At 36.7% G+C, this 19,371-nt stretch overlaps 1 protein-coding gene across 2 annotated transcripts in view; it reads right to left on the reverse strand.

Annotated features, from left to right (window-relative positions):
* LOC123557338 (circadian locomoter output cycles protein kaput-like) overlaps positions 1-19,371 on the reverse strand; it is a 52,094-nt gene that overhangs the window by 26,955 nt on the left and 5,768 nt on the right. For both annotated transcript variants that reach the window (XM_045348756.2, XM_045348755.2), the window contains exons 6-10: positions 12,800-12,920; positions 11,536-11,652; positions 7,649-7,823; positions 3,264-3,370; positions 1,431-1,578 (exon numbers count right to left, since the gene is read on the reverse strand). In XM_045348756.2, the coding sequence (XP_045204691.2) occupies positions 1,431-1,578; positions 3,264-3,370; positions 7,649-7,823; positions 11,536-11,652; positions 12,800-12,920 (668 nt within the window). The remainder of the gene's footprint in view (positions 1-1,430; positions 1,579-3,263; positions 3,371-7,648; positions 7,824-11,535; positions 11,653-12,799; positions 12,921-19,371) is intronic.

Consider the following 19,371-nt stretch of genomic DNA (forward strand, 5'->3'; position numbering starts at 1 on the left):
TTGTAAAATAGGTAAATAGAAACAATCTAGCATAATTCCTAGTGTCACTATGAAATAAATGGTTTTCCATTAAAAATTTTGAAACTCGAGGATGTGAAACAATACATATGCTTGCTTGCTTACTGGACGGCAGTTTTACTATTGGATGTAGCCTGGGGGTTTATACTTGATGAAACATTTATCCAGCATATCATTTCACATGGCCATATCTGCCACTTACTAAGGATAGTCTTTCTGTCTGATAACTGATGTTGTTGTTGTTAGGTACTGTAATGCATAAATAAACTGAGTAGTACCGTTAAAAGTGTTAATTGTCTGTTGACTTCTGGAGTCTTAAAATAAACAGTAAAAAAAAAAAAAAAAGTGTTGAGGAGAATCAAATTTTTTTTTGCTTTCACCAAATGAGAAAAGCAACTCTCTGACAGGTCAGTTAGAATTCATGATTTCATATGAAAATAAGAAAATTTAATACAAGAGACCTAAATGGGCACAAGCTGATAAATTGAAGAAGACCTCTACCACATGACGTTACTTTTGACCAAGATTGGTGAACAGTTCATTAAAATAAAAGTTACTTAAATTTTTTTCTCTATATTTTGCTACGACAGCCTTAAAATGTATAAACATTTGAACAAGCTTGATGATAAGAAGTTGTTTAAATGATTTTCTATTTCTGGCTCTGGTGTCCCCTTAAATGGACAAAGTTCACCCCCAGATGAATACATTTGGCATAAGACCTTTGATTGATGCTACTGACGAAGTTTGATAAAGATCCATCAAGCAGTTCATGAGAAAAAGCCATTTAAAGATATTACTATAAAGGTATTACTATTTTTAGCTATAGTAGCCCCTAAATGGGCCAAGTAAATGTACCTCCATTTGAATTAATTTCAAAGAAGACCTTATAATGATGCTACAGACCAAGTTTAACTATGTTCCATCAAGCAATTCAGGAGAAGAGATAAAACTCAAGATTGTTTAAAGGTATTTCTATTTTTTGGTTCTAGCGGCCCATAAAAGGGGCCAAGTACCTCCATTAGAAATTTTTTTTGGAGAGGACCTTATAATCATGCTACTGACCAAGTTTCATGAAGATCCACTGAGCAGTTCATCAGAAGAAGTTGTTTAAAGGTATTTTCATTTTTAGCTCTAATGGCCCTTAAAAGGGGCCAAGGTGAACCATTTGAACAAACTTGATAAAGGTGCATGCCAAAACGCTACTGACCAAATTTGGTGTAATTCTGACCATACTTTCGGAGAAGAAAATGTTTAAGTAAAATGTCAGGATATCAGCCGCGACCAGGGATCAAACCCGGACTGCTGGCTTGAAGTCCCAACCTCCTAACCACTGCGCCACTGACTCCCTGTCTATACTAATAGATCATTCTTAACAAAGTTCAGGTGAGCTAATAAAAATACAATCATTTTACCTGACAACAGTATTGGTGCAGTTGATGAACTCTGGTTTAGAATTCCACTGATGGTAAGTGATATAGAAACGTGTCTTCAGCCAGATCCACTGCTGACCCTTGGTCAAGAACCTGTAGTAGCAAGATGTCCCCTCTCCTGTCTTCATCACTGTAAAATTTGTATATGACAAAAAACTTCACTAACGCTATTAATGATTGCCTGTCAAAGGTTTCAAGGTTTGTAATTTCCAGTCTCAAGCATATTATGACCTTTGATCTCCTGGTAAAAATTTAGGGGTTATCTACTGACCACAGGCAATCATCCAATGTAGGTCCCAGCATTCTCCAGTTATTGATTGGAAACTTGTTTAGTCTCAAGGTCACCATGACTTTTCACTTATTTACCCCTAAATTAGAGGTCATGTATTGACTGACCGTAAGAAATGGTCACAAGCAGATTGCTGGATTCTCCAGTCAGTGACTGGAAATAGTGTTCAGTCTGAAATCATCACTGTAAACTTGAACTTTGACCTAAAAAATGCCAAAATGTGTTACCTCAATGTGCTTAGGTTTAAAAAAGGCTGGTAATAAATGCTTCTTAATCAAAATAACTCGGATTTAATCAAAGACAGTGAAATTAAGTTGAGACTGAAAAAAGAAGAGTGCCAAAAATAATGATTAAGCCTGTTAAAAGCATTTTGAATATGTGAAAAATAGATTTAAATTTTGTATGTCATAAAGCGAGCTTGCATATGACACATTTTCTTGGTGAATAGAGAATGTTCATGCCAAGTTATTTGAATATCCATACAAGTGTACAAAAGTTAAAGACTGGAAGAGACAAATGATAAAAATTCTTTGACCTTTGTGACTTTGACCATTTATAGTTGCAAGGTCACTATGACCTTAACCTCTGCACAACTGATCCCCAAAACAATTTTGGTCATATACTGATCGCTGGCAATCAGCATATGACAGTCAAAGGCTCAAGGTTCCTCAAGTTATCGATCAGAAACCGTTTTCAATCTCAAACTCACTGTGACACTGATCTTTGATCTCATGACTCCCAATAGAATAGGAGTCATTGAGTGAAGTTTGACCACTGCGGACCAAAGCAATCTCCTACTTACTGACTGAAAACAGAATTGTCTACCAACAAACAGACTGGCAGACCAACATGAGCAAATCAATATACCCCAGCTTCTTCAAAAGGGGCATAAAAATGAGCCGTGCCATGAGAAAACCAACATAGTGGGTGTGCGACCAGCATGGATCCAGACCAGCCTGCGCATCCGCGCAGTCTGGTCAGGATCCATGCTGTTCGCTAACAGTTTCTCCAATTTCAGTAGGCTTTAAAAGCGAACAGCATGGAGCCTGACCAGACTGCGCGGATGCGCAGGCTGGTCTGGATCCATGCTGGTCGCAAACCCACTATGTTGGTTTTCTCATGGCACGGCTCAAATTAATACAGGTTGAATATTTATAGGTTATTAGCTCTGTATCGGGAAATATGCACAAGTACTGCAGCGGAAATATTTCACGACTTTGGGAGAGCAATATTCTTCTGCTAAAGAATGAGTGCATATTTCCCGATGCAAAGATAATAACCTTTTTATTACATACATATCTACACATATAAATGTTATGTAAATATTATGACTTTGTCCAACAGCCTGAAAAAGACTGACAATAATGAACTTAGTAACAGAATTTATGCAACGACACACATTAAAATTACATCACCCACCCGATATGAAATTCAGGGGTCAATGTATGAAAAAATATTGACGTTTCTGGTACCATTGTAACTTAACAGGGAACATAAACAAGTATGTTATATTATCTATTACTTACACTGTTCATGTGAGACTGTAACTCCATCAAGATCGTCTGGATGGTAGTAGTCGTAACCCGACGTTCCCAGAACTTCAAATGGCAGGTAACCAATAATTGGAGGGGCCCTGTAATTGCAGACAGTAATTGCTGAGTCATTACAAGGCATTTTTGTCTCATATAACAACTGTTTTCCTAGAGTTCTGGCTGTTTTAATATTTACAAAAAATACAAACCATGAAAATAAGTCTTATCAACAAAAAATTGCCTAGGGACATTTTTCACAAAACATACTGCATGCCAATATAATATCTTATACTAGGTAATAGGGAAACATATTAACAATGTATGTAAATCATAACTATATATCATATAATTCATGAAGACATTCTGAAGTTTGAAAATGTCTGGAAATCTATAATTGGTGAATGCTTTCAAATGCTAATACATTGACCTTGGAGCAAGGGGTCTGGGTCTTGCGCATGACATGTCGTCCCATTATGGGGAACATTTGTGCCAAGTAATTTTAAAATCCCTTGATGAATGGCAGAGTTATGGACCGGACACGAAACAGACCCTGCTAACCTTTAACCTCTAAGTGTGACCTTGACCTTGGAGCTTGGGATCTGGGTCTTGCGCAGGACACATCGTCTCATTATGGGGAACAATTATGCCAAATAATTTGAAAATCCCTTAATGAATGGCAGAGTTATGGACTGGACATGAAACAGACCCTGTTAACCTTTGACCTCTAAGTGTGACCTTGGAGCTAGGGGTCTGGGTCTTGCGCATGACGCGTTGTCTTATTATGGGGAACATTTATGCCAAGTTATTTCAAAATCTCTTCATGGATGTTATGAACTGGACATGAAGTGTGACGGAAGGACGGATGGAAGGATGCAGCCCATTTTTATGTCCCCCTTTTATCTTTGAAAAAGGCGGGGGACACCAAAAGCTGATTGCTCCGCACATAAGCCCTCAATGACCATTTATAGACAGGCTTTCCAGCCGTTAGAAAAAAGTAGGAGAAAAGTAGGAATAAATTATGCAAAAATGTAGGAAAATAATATGAAGCCAGTCTGAAAGACAGCTATAACCCCCGCCCCTGTTATGGACAGTGAAAGGGTTGATGCTACTGGGTGGAAGCATTGACGTTTTTAAGTATATTTTATAGTCCATGTATGACGACATCAATGAATTTGTTCCATGCGATATGCTGAGAGATCTCAGGAATAAGTTTAGTATTACAAGAGGGCCATGATGGCCCTATATCGCTCACCTGAGTACCATTGCTCTAAATGATAAGATCAAGTTTTGACAAAGATCACATAGGCATACACATAAAATATCATCAGGATAAACATTTTGTTGTAACAGTCCCTTTTGACCTATGGGTCACGTACTAGTCAGGGCCAATTTCAATATCAAGTTTGAGTATCCTACGCTCAAATGCTGCATTTCTGTACTAGCATGACTATTTCTTACCCTGGAAGACTTAAATAACATTTAAAACCAATCTCATTAGATTCTGCCGAGGTGTATTTATTTAAATGAAATAAAGGGAGGTAATTTGTCATATTTTCAGTCAAAAGTTATCTACCCTGATTGTCCGAGACAATCTGATGGCATAAATGACATTTCAAATCGTCCTAGGACCTTCACTGGTTACCAAGATACATCCATTTTAATTTGAAATAAAGGGAAGTAATTTGAAATAAAATCAGTCCATAGTTATCTACCCTGATTGTTTCAATCCAACTAATGACAACAATGAAATTTCAAATGAGTCCTTTAAATACTTACTGAGATAAATCCATTTTATTGAAATCAGGGGAGGTAATTAACAATGTATTAGAAAAGTATTCATATTGATAAACGTTCAATCAATAGTTATCTAACATGACTATTTCTTACCATGGAAGACATAAATAACATTTCAAACCAATCTCATTAGAAGATGCTAGGTATATTCATTTACATAAAAAATAAAGGGAGGTAATTTGTTATAAATTCAGTCAATGTATCTTCAACGACTGTCCAAGTCAATCAGATAGCATAAATGAAATTTCCAATCAGTATCTTCATTAGTTATGGAGATATACCCATTTTAATTTGAAATAAAGGGAGGTAATTTAACATAAAATCAGTACATAGTTACCTTTCCTGACTGTCTCAGTCCAACTAAAGGCAATAATGAAATTTCAAATGAGTCCTAAAAGTACTTACTGATATAAATCCATTTTGATAACAAAATAGCTTATTTTGGCCCTTTCAGGGGCCATAACTCTAGAACCCATTAAGGGATCTGGCCAGTTCAAGAAGGAACCAAGATCTTATGGTGACACAAGTTTTGTGCAAGTTTGATTAAATTCAAATCATAAATGAGGTTGCTATTGTGCATCAAGGTCAAAATAGCTAATTCTGGCCCTATCAGGGGCCATAACTCCGGAACCCATAAAGGAATCTGGCCAGTTCAAGAAAGGAACCAAGATCTTATGGTGATACAAGTTGTGTGCAAGTTTGGTTAAAAAAAATCATAAATGAAGTAGCTATTGTGCAGACAAGGTCAAAATAGCTAATTTTGGCCCTTTCAGGGGCCATAACTCTGGAACCCATCATGGAATCTGGCCAGTTCCAGAAAGGAACCAAGATCTTATGGTGATACAAGTTGTGTGCAAGTTTAGTAAAAATCAAATCATAAATAAAGCTGCTATTATGCAGACAAGGTCAAAATAGCTAATTTTGGCCCTTCAGGGGCCATAACTCTGGAACCCATAATGGGATCTGGCCAGTTCAAAAAAAGGAACCGTGATCTTATGGTGATACAAGTTGTGTGCAAGTTTGGTTAAAATAAAATCATAAATGAAACCACTATCGTGCAGACAAGAAATTGTTGACGGACGCACGCACGCACGCACGGACTGACGACGGATGAAGGCTGATCACAAAAGCTCACCTTGTCACTATGTGACAGGTGAGCTAAAAAGAATCATGAGTATACATTCAGCCAAGTCATATTAAAATCCTTCAAGGGGTTTAGGAGATACAGAGCGGACACAAAATGGAAGGCTCAAACCTTGGACTTTGAGTTGTGACCTTGACCTTGAGTTGACATGGCTGACTCATGAGTTCTGCACATTGTCTTGATGAGGCTATCATTTGACCCAAGTTTCATGAAAATCTTTCAAGGGGTTTAAGAGATACAGAGCGGACACAAAATGGAAGGCTCAACCCTTTGACACTGAGTTGTGACCTTGACCTTGAGTTGACATGGCTGACTCATGAGTTCTGCACATCGTCTTGATAAGGTGATCATTTGACCCAAGTTTCATGAAAATCCTTCAAGGGGTTTAGGAGATACAGAGCAGAAACAAAATGGAAGGCTCAAACCTTTGCCCTAGTTGTGACCTTGACCTTGAACCAACATGGCTGACTCATGAGTTCTGCACCTTTGACCTAGAGTTGTGACCTTGACCTTGAGCCAACATGGCTGACTCAAGAGTTCTGCACATTGTCTTGATGAGGTGGTCATATGACCAAAGTTTCATGAAAATCCTTCAAGGGGTTTAAGTTATATGGAGCAGACACAACTGTTTCGAACGGACGAAGACCATTCCTATAACCCCCCACCATTCATGGCGGGGGATTAAAAAAATATGAAATTTGACTGAAAAAGTAGGCTTTTTAACAAGAAATATGTGAACAAATTCCTTACCTCTGTAATGACCATACAGAAGCTATATTACCTTCATTAGGAGTAAGAAGGATGCGGAATTGACAGGAATCTTCTATGTCTTGTGCAGCCTTCTTCTAGTAATACCTAGTACATATGCTCAGACCAGCTTGATTATTTTATTACTCTATTACTCCTACTTTTTCACATCAGAAATGACAAAAAAAATAAATAAATGCTTCAATAATGATTATTAAAGTAAAAAAAATAAATTTGTGAGATTTCTTCACAGGAAGAAGGTTCTGGTTGAATTGGCAAGTGTATATGGCTTATATTTATTTTGTCAATTTAGCTTTAAATGCCTTGTGAAGGTGTTCATTTGTTGATTTAAGAATGCTAATGGCAACAAGAGCACCGCAATACGGAGCAATATACGCCTGAAGGTATGACCTTTGACCCCTAAGTGTGGCCTTGACCTTGAAGCAAGCCATCAAAAAAATGCGCTCTGCACGTCGTCTCGCTGTGGTGAACATTTGTGTCAAGTTTCTTCGAAATCCTTAAAGGTGTTTATGAGTTACAGAGCAGACAAGAAATTGCTAGCTCTGTAGACAAGAAATTGCTAACGGACAGACAGACGGACACCAACGTTATAACATAATACGTCCCTTTGGGCATATAAAAATGAAAACCCACATCATATTACTCACATTCCAAACAAATTTCTTTAACATACCTGTGGTCAAGAAATAAGAACTTCCACTCAAGACTATGTCTTGACGTAAATTCTTTGTTGTCGTCTACTATGGACATCTCTCGTACCAGCTGTGACGTCTTCAGTCGCACAGTACACAAGAAATAAACCTCTTTATTGGAACTTTGAATAGGCTGTAACATATCCTCATCTCCTACTGAAAATGTAAATATATATTATGAACTCTTTGGTGAGGTAATTCCTGAGAAACATGCTTACATGCAAAACTATTGCAGAATTAGTTAAGAAGAGGCAAAATTTTGACATAAAAGCCCAAGTTATGCAACTTGCCCCATGACTTCATCTAAAGATGCCAAAGACATGCTTGATGTTTTAAAGCATTTGGCTTAGTTAAAGTAGTTTCTGAGAAACCTGTTTCCATGGAACACAACTTAAAACTAGAGATTGTTTTTTTACGAAAAGGTATGTCTCCCACCAATTAAAAGGCAGGCATTGTAAAATGCCATAAAATAAAGGGAAATAAATCCAGGTAAAGTCACTGAACAATAAAATTTCAAAGATATATGCAAGAAGGTTTGGCACTGATCACTTTTTTTAAGTTTTGTGGAATCCAACCAGTCAAATAGGAGCACATACATCAAAGAATTGGACAAATCAAGGGTCATATCTCTGCTGAAGATCATTAAACCAGAACATGCCAATGATATGCAAAACTATGCTTCAGACTGATTACTCATGATGGTATGGTGAAATCCAGCCAATATAGTATATGGTAAGTTGTGTAAACAACAAATTAAAACAAATCAAGGGCAATAACTCTAATGAATATCACTGAACAGGAACATGCTGATGAACTGCATAACTAGGCTGGGCACTGGTAATTCCTGTAAGGTTTGATGGAAATCTGCCAAATGGTGTAATTGAAATTGCCAAAACATCATAAAATTTAACAAAATAAAGGGCCATAACTCTGCTGAAATTTACTGAATAAGAATATGCCCAAGATATGCAAAACTAAGCTTGGCAATGAACACTTTTATACAGTGTGGTGGTACCGCATAATGGCGTATTAAATCTAAAAAGCCAGATCAAGGGCCATAACTCTGCAGAAAATCAATGAACCCAGACAGCTGATAATATGCACATAAAGCTTGGCACTGATCACTCCTGTAATATTTGCTGAACATCTGCCCAATGACATGAGTTAGAGAAAATATCATGAATCAAACACCAAAAACTTCACTATAATCAATGAACATGCTGATGATATGCACAACAAGGCTTGGAAATTATCACTTTAACTCTACTTTTTGAAACAAGAGGACCATGGTGGTCCTGAATCACTAACCTCTTCCCACATGATCCAGTTTTGAGTATGATGTCGTTTTTTCTATTATCTGACAAAGTGACCTAGTTTTTGAGCTCATGTGACCCAGTTTTGAACTTGACCTAGATATTATCAAGGTGAACATTCTGACCAATTTTCATGAAGATCTCATGAAATATATGGCCTCTAGAGAGGTCACAAGGTTTTTCTATTTTTAGACCTACTGACCTAGTTTTTGACCCCACGTGACCCAGTTTCGAACTTGGCCTAGATATGATCAAGATGATAGTTTTTGACCGCACATGACCCAGTTCCGAACTTGGCCTAGATATGATCAAGATGAACATTCAGACCAACTTTCATACAAATCCCATGAAAAATATGGCCTTTAGAGAGGTCACAAGGTTTTTCTATTATTTGACCTATTGACCTAGTTTTTTAAGGCACGTGACTCAGTTTCAAATCTGATCTAGATATCATCAAGGTGAACATTCTGACCAATTTTCATGAAGATCCATTCAAGGGTATGGCCTCTAGAGAGGTCACAAGGTTTTTCTATTTCAAGACCTACTGACCTAGTTTTTGACACAGTTGACCCAGTTTCAAACTTGACCTAGATATCATCAAAATAAACATTCAGACCAACTTTCATACAGATCCCATGAAAAATATGGCCTCTAGAGAGGTCACAACGTTTTTTCATTATTTGACCTACTGACCTACTTTTTGATGGCACGTGACCCACTTTCGAACTTGACCTAGATATCATCAAGATGAATATTCTGACCAATTTTTATGGAGATCCATTCACAAGTATGGCCTCTAGAGAGGTCACAAGGTTTTTCTATTTTTAGACCTACTGACCTAGTTTTTGACTGCACATGACCCTGTTTCGAATCTGAACTAGATATCATCAAGATGAACATTCAGACCAACTTTCATGAAGATCCATTGAAAAATATGGCCTTTAGAGAGGTCACAAGGTTTTTCTATTATTTGACCTACTGATCTAGTTTTTGACGGCACGTGACCCACTTTCGAACTTGACCTAGATATCATCAAGATGAACATTCAAACCAACTTTCATACAGATCCCATGGAAAATATGGCCTCTAGAGAGGTCACAAGGTTTTTCTATTATTTGACCTACTGACCTAGTTTTTGATGGCACGTGACCCACTTTCGAACTTGACTTAGATATCATCAAGGTGAACATTCTGACCAATTTTCATGAAGATTTCATGAAATATATGGCCTCTAGATAGGTCACAAGGTTTTTCTATTTTTAGACCTACTGACCTAGTTTTTGACCGCACATGACCCAGTTTCGAACCTGACCTAGATATTATCAAGATGAACATTCAGACCAACTTTCATACAGATCCCATGAAAAATATGGCCTTTAGAGAGGTCACAAGGTTTTTCTATTTTTAGACCTACTGACCTAGTTTTTGACCGCACGTGACCCAGTTTCGAACTTGATCTAGATATCATCAAGGTGAACATTCTGACCAATTTTCATGAAGATCTTGTGAAATATATAGCCTCTAGAGAGGTCACAAGGTTTTTCTATTTTTAGACCTCCTGACCTAGTTTTTGATGGCACGTGACCCAGTTTCGGAACTGACCTAGATATCATCAAGGTGAACATTCTTACCAATTTTCATGAAGATCCATTGAAAATGATGGCCTCTAGAGAGGTCACAAGGTTTTTCTATTTTTAGACCTACTGACCTAGTTTTTGATGGCACGTGACCCAGTTTCGACCTTGACCTAGAATTTACCAAGATGAGCATTCTGACCCATTTTCAAAAAGATCCAATGAAAAATGTGACCTCTAGAGATGTCACAAGGAAAAGTTTACGGACGCACGGACGACGGACACTGCGCGATCACAAAAGCTCACCTTGTCACTTTGTGGCAGGTGAGCTAAAAATTCAAACAGTCAAGCACAGACAAAGGACAAAGTTATCCAACAAATGGATTATCTACTGTATAAAGTTATGAATAACTGTCCAAGAGGTTGCATGTTTCAAGACAATGCCTCCTCATACTAAAACTCCTCAAAATCAGGTATTAATAGATATATCTTGACCTCCTTTTTTTTTTTTTTTTTGCTAGAGACAGTTTTCATCTGAAACAGTTTATGACCCAACATAAAAAACGCTATTTTTCAGTGCCACAAACTGATGATGAAACTAGATGTGTGTCCATAGGACACAGGTGCCCCCCTCCCCCCCACTCCTGTCATTGTACATGGTTTTATGACTCTAGGTGAAATATTTTTTAAGATATATGCGACACTAGCTTTTAAGCACTTTATGCATATTTTTCACTAAGTCAATTTATTTATTTATTTGGGTTTTACGGCGCACCAACACAGTATAGGTTATATGGCGCCAAACAGGACTGCAACTTTTGGTTCCACATCTCATTTACATCGAAATAAAAACATGAGGTATGGAATCAAAATTTGCATACCTGCTGGAATCACAGAGTTACTGCAAAACCAAGTGTTAAGACCCTATTAGTCGCCTCTTACGATCATGCAGCAGCAAGTCAAGGACCATAAAAAACTTACCGAAGGAATTGGTGTGTCGTGAACTTCCTCTCACAATTACAGGTTCATACCGTGGTGGATCTCTGGGTTCTATTGAACCTCGGCAGAAATTACACTCAAAACACAACTGATTCTCTTCTGCAGAAAAAGAAAAAATAATTTATAATGTTTGACGTCTTTCAAATGAACAAAACAGCCGACTGAAAAACTGCCTGAATAGAACCCTAAGAAATAGTTTTTTTTTGTCCACTAATTCATATGAAACTGAGTAATGCCAAAATGACTCTGACAAAAAGTCTGCTGAAACAGTCAAAAAAAAAAACATTTGCCTACGAGTGATTAAACTTCCAACCCAAGAGCTACACCTGAGCAAGACAGACTAAAGCTAATTGGAAATAAAATCTTTTCTCACCTATGAGACAGTATTCTGAATGAAAAGCAACAATTTTGTCTAGTATGAAAAAACTTCCTCCCCAAAATGTACTTAACAACATTTCTAACTCCTTAATTAGTCTTTTACTGTTATCTCTGAAAATTGGGACATATTATTAAATGAAAATTTCATTTTATCAGAACACAAAAACGATAATAAGCAGAAGTAAAGCAATTACTGAGCTGTGACAGTCCGTAAACCAAGTCACATTTACTATAAATACAAGTGTATTTTTATCTTCTTTGTCCTGTCTGACAAGTTCTCTCTGTCCTGACCTCTTTTCCCTTTGAGTTTTTTTCTCGCATTCAGGCATTTTAGAGCTATGACACCCATATCGAACTAAGCCAAACATCATAAATGTAAATATTTGTTGTCATAAAATTAATTACTGCAGTTGGCAAAGGGAGATAATTCCTTACAGTTTTCTTCTATTGACATCCATATAAGCAGTTGCACATGCCTGTTAGCGGTATCTATGTCGGAAGTCAGGTTGTTCATAAAACGTATTACTGATAATTACTTCTAATGAAGTTGATTTCGCTCATTTAGTCTTAAATAGATATTGATAATGACCATTTTATTTTTAGAAATAGATTGTCCAGTCGGACAACTGCTTTTCAACTGTTATTTGTGCGGACTTAGGTTTTACTTGTCCTGGACAATCAGACAAGCAATTATGTCGAGTCCTGAATGGTGAGAAATTAAATCTTCTACGTCAGTTGAGTCATGGTAATATGGAAATCCCATCCTGGGTTTGAGATGTCAAAAACCTTGGTACAACCTCATTTTTTGACAAAGTCTTGGCTAGGATTTTCCTTATCCTAACTCAACGGCATGGCAGATTCAGTTTACCTTTTTCATATTCGGGAATACCATTTCCTGAAGCAACCCTGTAGTTGTAGAGGATATTATGCAGATTTGCCGACTCTGTCTTTCCAACAAAATCATAAATTGATTTATTTACCATGTCCGACTGAAAGCAAAGAAACATCAGATTACGAGATGCTGTAGAAAATCTTTTAAGTACTTACAGGCATTCTTAAAATCAGTAACATTATCTTACACCTGTACTTAATTGATTACTTGTAGTATCATAAATAAGTCACAAAGGGGTCCTTAGTTGCTCACCTTGACCTTGACCTACTGACCTTATTCTGACCATGTACGATTGATGAAAATCCCTCAAGCTGTTCGTACAGAATTATTCAAAACTTTTCTCTATTTTTAGTTCTGGTGACCCCTAAATTCAGACAAGTGGAACCATCTGAACAAGTGGGAAACATGTCCATGCAATGATGCTGCAGACCAAGATTCATGTGATTATTGCTAGAAGTTTCCAAGGAGATAATGATGAAGTAAAATTGTGGACGCTGGACCATCCACATACGCTAATAGCTCACCATGAACCCTTGGTTTGGATGAGCTAAAAAGCAATGAGATCAAATGATCAGTTTTTTAAGTATGATAACCTACCATTAAAGCCACCAAATCAGAATTTTCTGGCAATTTCAGCTTTACTTTGCAAGATTCAGATAGATGATAATATGTTATACTTCATTCCAAAGGTTTCCAAACGTAGAAATTACTATTAGGAACTGACTGAACTTTTAAGATATCTTTAAGAATGACAATTTTCTAGTCAAAAATGTATTTTTCAATGTGTAAATTTCAGGTCAAATTATGACATTCTAGCCAAATTATATTTTGTGGAACAGGTTACTTTAATGCTAAACTAAGATTTCCAGGTCTTATACATATAAACAAACAAAACACAAATACAGACACATTAATATTTAAAAAACTTGTTAAGATTGTCAAAATCATTTTAAATGATAAATTTAAAACTACATGTAACCATTGACAAGCTTTTTTGAAAATTAAAACGTTTCTATTATCACCCCTTAAAGTTCTTTAGAATGATGATAGACTCTATATTCCCTTACTAATGCCACAGTGGGTGTTAAATTGGTGGGGGGGGGGGGGGGCATTTATTAGGGCCCTAAAAATTCTCTATTTTTTTTTTTACTTTTTGTTAGTAAATATACACTATAGATACATCTTCAAATGAATGAGTTTTAACAATTATATCACTGCCTAAATTAACTTAATAAGATAACAATCTTTTTTTAAATACTGGGGAGAGAGTGTGTATTTTAGGGAGAGCAATAATTAGGGTATATACAGTATGCGATATGCATTTCAGTTTTGCACTTGATTTGTAGTTGTTGTTGAGAACCTGGTTTATTTTACATACATATATTAGTTCAAACTATCTATCACAGTCAGTAGTAACAAATTTTCACACACCTTGCGAAAAACATTGCATCAGATTGTTCTTTCAGTGAAAAAGTACTTCAATCTTACAATGAAACGAACAATTATCCTCCTAGATTTTGTATAAAGTTTTGTCAAGAGCAACAAGACAGCCCAACAATAAAAACTACAAAACAAAGACAGATGCACAGACAGTACAAAAAGTATAAATTTTACATCTTTCGCAACAAATCAGATTACTTTTTAATACAAATTCTATAACCTTCGTAGAATCTGTGAAATCCATAACGATTTTGTTGGCATAAAAGAAAATCTTATTACATGCTGCACAGCAATGATTCACATCAAAACTGTAATTTTCTATAAAAGGTCACAGTAAAAACAATTATCCCCGCTGATTAATCATACATCACTTTCCTGCTTTCATCTCGAATCTTTTACGTGTTCTCAACAAAGTTTCTATAATTAGGTCCTTGACATTTACTTTTCCCACATTGAAACGGTCATATTAATCAGAAGATGTACTTAGAATTTTATGATCTGGATTTAAGACTGACAACAATGTTTAAAGACGAAGAAACGTGTCTTACAGACTCACGTCTGTTTCACTGCCATTAAATTTTCTACTTACGAGGCTAAGGTCATAAGAGAGCTTTGCATTTTGTACAAACTTCATAATGAGCTTAAACAAGAATTTTAACCAGAATGTCACAATAAACATCAGTCACAGCGAATTTCTTTACGCTAGCACCTGTATTTGCAAATGGAATTTTAATTTTGTGATTGTTTATCAATTAATGTAATTCTTTTGTTTTTCTAAATCCACTGACATAAAAACTCCTTACCAGGTAGAGATACCTTAAAATACACCTAAAATTTGAAAGTAACATCAATGTTGTACCACAGAAAAGTGGTCTTGGTTTTACCCTACGGTCAATTATAAAAAAGTTACAATATAAGTTATTTATAGTAACCACATAGGTCAAAATACACCTCAAACTTGGATGTAACATGCATGTTGTACTACAGAAAAGCGGTCTCGATTTTTCCCTATAACTAGTAATGAAAAAGTTACAATATAAGCTATTTATAGTAACAACAAAGGGAAGTAATTCTAAAGAAGTGACCTGCGCATGACACTTTGTCTCATGATGGTGTATAATTGTGCCAAGTTACATCAAAATCCCTCCATGCATGAAGAAGAAATGCTTCGGACAAAGTCATTCTTGTATCTGACCTTTGGCCTCTAAGTGTGACCTTGACCTTAGACCTAGGGACCTGGTTCTTGAGCATGACACACCATCTCGTGGTGGTGAACATTTGTGCCAAGTTATATCAAAATCCCTCCATGCATGAAGAAGAAATGCTCCGGACAAAGTTATTTTTCTTGTATCCTTTGACCTCTAAGTGTGACCTTGACCTTAGAACTAGGGACCTGGTTCTTGCGCATGACACTCCATCTCATGATGGTGAACAATTGTGCCAAGTTACATCAAAATCCCTCCATGAATGAAGAAGATATGCTCCGGACAGTCATTTTTCAATTTGACCTTTGATCTCTAAGTGTGACCTTGACCTTAGACCTAGGGACCTAGTTCTTGCGCATGACACTCTGTCTCATGATGGTGAACAATTGTGCCAAGTTTCCCTCTATGCGTGAAGAAGATATGGACAAAGTCATTCTTGAATTTGACCTTTGACCTTTAAGTGTGACCTTGATCTTAGATCTAGGGACCTGGTTCTTGTGCATGACACTCTGTCTCATGATGGTGAACAACTGTGCCAAGTTTCATCAAAGTCCCTCCAAGCATGAAGAAGATATGCTCCGGACAAAGTCTATGGATGCTGCCCGCCCGCCCGCCAGGGGCATTCCCATAATACGTCCCATTTTTCAAACGGGTGTATAAAAACTGCTTCCTTGTATTTGATAAGGACATGAAAAATGTCATATGAAGTGAGTGATGATGTGGAACAATTTTTATGTCTTAAGTGAATATCATTCAGTAACAAGAGAGATAGGGTGAAAGTGCATCAAAACTTTAATCTGAAATTCTAAGTAAAAGGGAGGCATAATCCACAAAATATTGGTGCTTCAGTTTGGATCTTGTGTCATATGACGAGGGTGTCAATTAGGAAAGCCTATTTCCAGCTTATTAATAAATAATAACAGTGATAAAGTGAAACTACAACAGAACTTTAATATAGAATCTGCACGTGTGCCCATACAACTGTGAGTAGGAGTATAGTTATATATAAATTCATGTATTTTGAGCACACCTTGTTTACAAATATCCGGTTTCCAAATACCATATCTGACAACAACAGCACTAACAAGATAATTAATTCCTCATGCAAATACTATTATTATTCTTTGTAGGTAAAGCTAATGGAAAGATGCAGTCTTAAATAAGAGAAAATTACGTCAATCCAGGAACAAATACTGAATATTAAGTTTAAGGTTTCTACTTAGACACATACAGTGTTACATAAATAAAATGTTAACAGTTAATTTCACAGTTTATCAGTTACTTCTATCATTCATATATCAGTCTGTATTCATTTTTTTTTTGTTTTTGTTTTTGTTGTGTTTAAAAGTCACACAAATACAAATAATTATTGGTCACGTGGTGGTTTTCAGGGTTCCCACTGTAGGTCGCCAGTTGGTGCCAAATGTGACAAAATGTATATTCTGGCGCTAAAAATTTTCAATTGGCGAATTTGGTTGAGAAGATTAGAAACTATTTTTGATTCAATGTGATACTAGTATAGACTGGTTCAAGAGCAATTGCATGGTTAAAGTATGAAATGAAAAAAAGAGATTGAAAAAAAAACTGGAATGTCGCCCATCACAGACTATTGGCTCCAACTTTAGAGCCACTGGCGCAAACTTTTTCTGATTGGCGAATTTGTTGGCGCAAAGTGAAATTGACCCAGAGGAAACCCTGGTTTTTCAAGCATTGGAGGAAGACCCCAGGTGCTTCTACAAGCATTATTTCCTCATTGGTGGGAATCTTGGTAGAACCCCCAACCTTACATGAAGAATTCTACCCTCAACATCAGTGAGGGGCAAGTGATTTGTAGCCAGCAACCTTAACCACTCCGCCATGGAAGCCCCACAATGATTTTTGAGATCACAAATATGAATGACCCGCCCGCTTAGCTCAATAGGGATAGCGCAGATCTATGGATCTCGGGGACGTGAGTTCGATCCTCGGGCGGGGTGTATGTTCTACGTGACAATTTGATAGAAGACATTGTGTCTGAAATCATTCGTCCTCCACCTCTGATTCATGTGGGAAAGTTGGCAGTTACTTGCGGAGAACAGGTTTGTACTAGTACAGTATCCAGGAACACTGGTTAGGTTAACTGCCTGCCGTAACATAACTGAAATACTGTTGAAAATGGCTCTAAAACCAAAACAAACAAATATGAATGCCATAGATAGAGTTATTTGTAGCTGAAAGCCTGCTATATCTTCCTGAAATGTTCTTCAGAATTCTTTTCTCATTGCATTAAGGAAATAACTCTGACACAAACACAACTACGTCTGGCACTGACTTTTATGTTTTCATTGAGCATGATTTATATATATATAATCTGCTAATAGTCTTCCAGCAACATTTAAAAAAAATGCTTATTAACTGTGTTTGTCAGTTTTTGTTGTATTTTAAGACTCAACAACACAATTAAGGTCTTAGGACAACTTTCCAGCATTAATAGTGGAGAAGATCTAAAATGTTCCTCCAGGCATTATTTCAGGCATCTAGTATAAACGAATGTCTACTCAAAATTCAGCTGGATATACTCCACACAGGAACCAATGCTATATCCTAAGCAGGGTTTGAACCCAAAAAGCTTATTTGCATTTGTAATGAATTTGAAACTTTTGAGCTACTTCGAAGAATGTACAAGGATGCCTAAGCAGCTATCAGTTTCTTCTGGTCTTAAACAAATTTTCTTTTTTCATAAATAATAACTTACATTTCAAAATTTCATTTACATACCGAACACAATGTTTTCCAAAACCACATTTCTGAATGTCCAAAAAAAAAAAAAGGCATGATTTTATGGTGCCACACTTGTCCCAACAGGGAACATAATTTCTTTCATTTTCTTTGCTCAAGGTCAAGGGTCAAGGACAAGCTTAAAATCTATCATACGTCTGAATTTTAAGGTCAAGGTCATATGAGGGAATGTTTGTCCTTTAAGCTTCATATTACGGCAGTACTGAATATTTGGGAATTGCATAAACTGTCAGATAAGAAATTTAACGTTCATTAACCACACACACTAGATTTTGTCTGTTTGAGACAAGCTGAGGTTACAAAGTTCCACTCTTCCTACTAATTTTTTCAAGGAGAAGGATTCTAGACTGGCTGTAGAAGAATGACTCCTTTGCAGGTGAGATCATCACTATGTTTTCTTAGCCAATCATGGAATCCAAAACAAGTGGGCAATGACGACCCTACATCGCTCACCTGAGTTACACTGCATTTCTGAACAGTTCTAGAAGATGGTTATGCAAGGAAAATGTCTGTGAAATCATTCTGAAAGAGTGCCAGTGTTTTTTGACAAGAACAATTTAGGAGTTTCTACTAAATAAATACTGGCGTGTGTGTGTTGGCAAGTGGTTGGGGGAATGATGACATAGTATACTAAGGGATAAATATCAAACAAGAAGATGTTTTAAGTTTCCACTATGTATTTAAAGGGAAAAAGAGACCAAGCTCCCTGGTGGCCATGTTTTTTGTGATCAATCAGAAAAATGTGAACAATCTTGGTAGAGGGTTACACAAGAACCATTTGTGGGAAATTATTTCAAAATCAGACCAGCCCCCTGACAGCCATTTTTCATTGACAAATTTTGGTAAAGGGTACCACAAGAATCATTTGTGTGAAATTGTTTCAAAATAGGACTTGCGGTTTAGGAGGAGATGTCATTCAAAGATTTTCTATTTTTAGCTCTTGCGGCCCCTAGTGCAACCTAACGGATCTATTAAGAAGACCACCCAGGCCAAGTTTAATCAACTTCCACCACACAGTTTAAGAGCAGATGTTGTCTGAAGAAAAGTGTGGATAGACTGATAATAAGTGAGCACAATAGCTCACCCCAAGCACTTTCTGCTCAGGGTGAGCTAAAAAAAAAGAGA

The sequence above is a fragment of the Mercenaria mercenaria genome, chromosome 5 (assembly GCF_021730395.1).
Source record: "Mercenaria mercenaria strain notata chromosome 5, MADL_Memer_1, whole genome shotgun sequence".
Taxonomy (NCBI): Eukaryota; Metazoa; Mollusca; class Bivalvia; order Venerida; family Veneridae; genus Mercenaria; species Mercenaria mercenaria.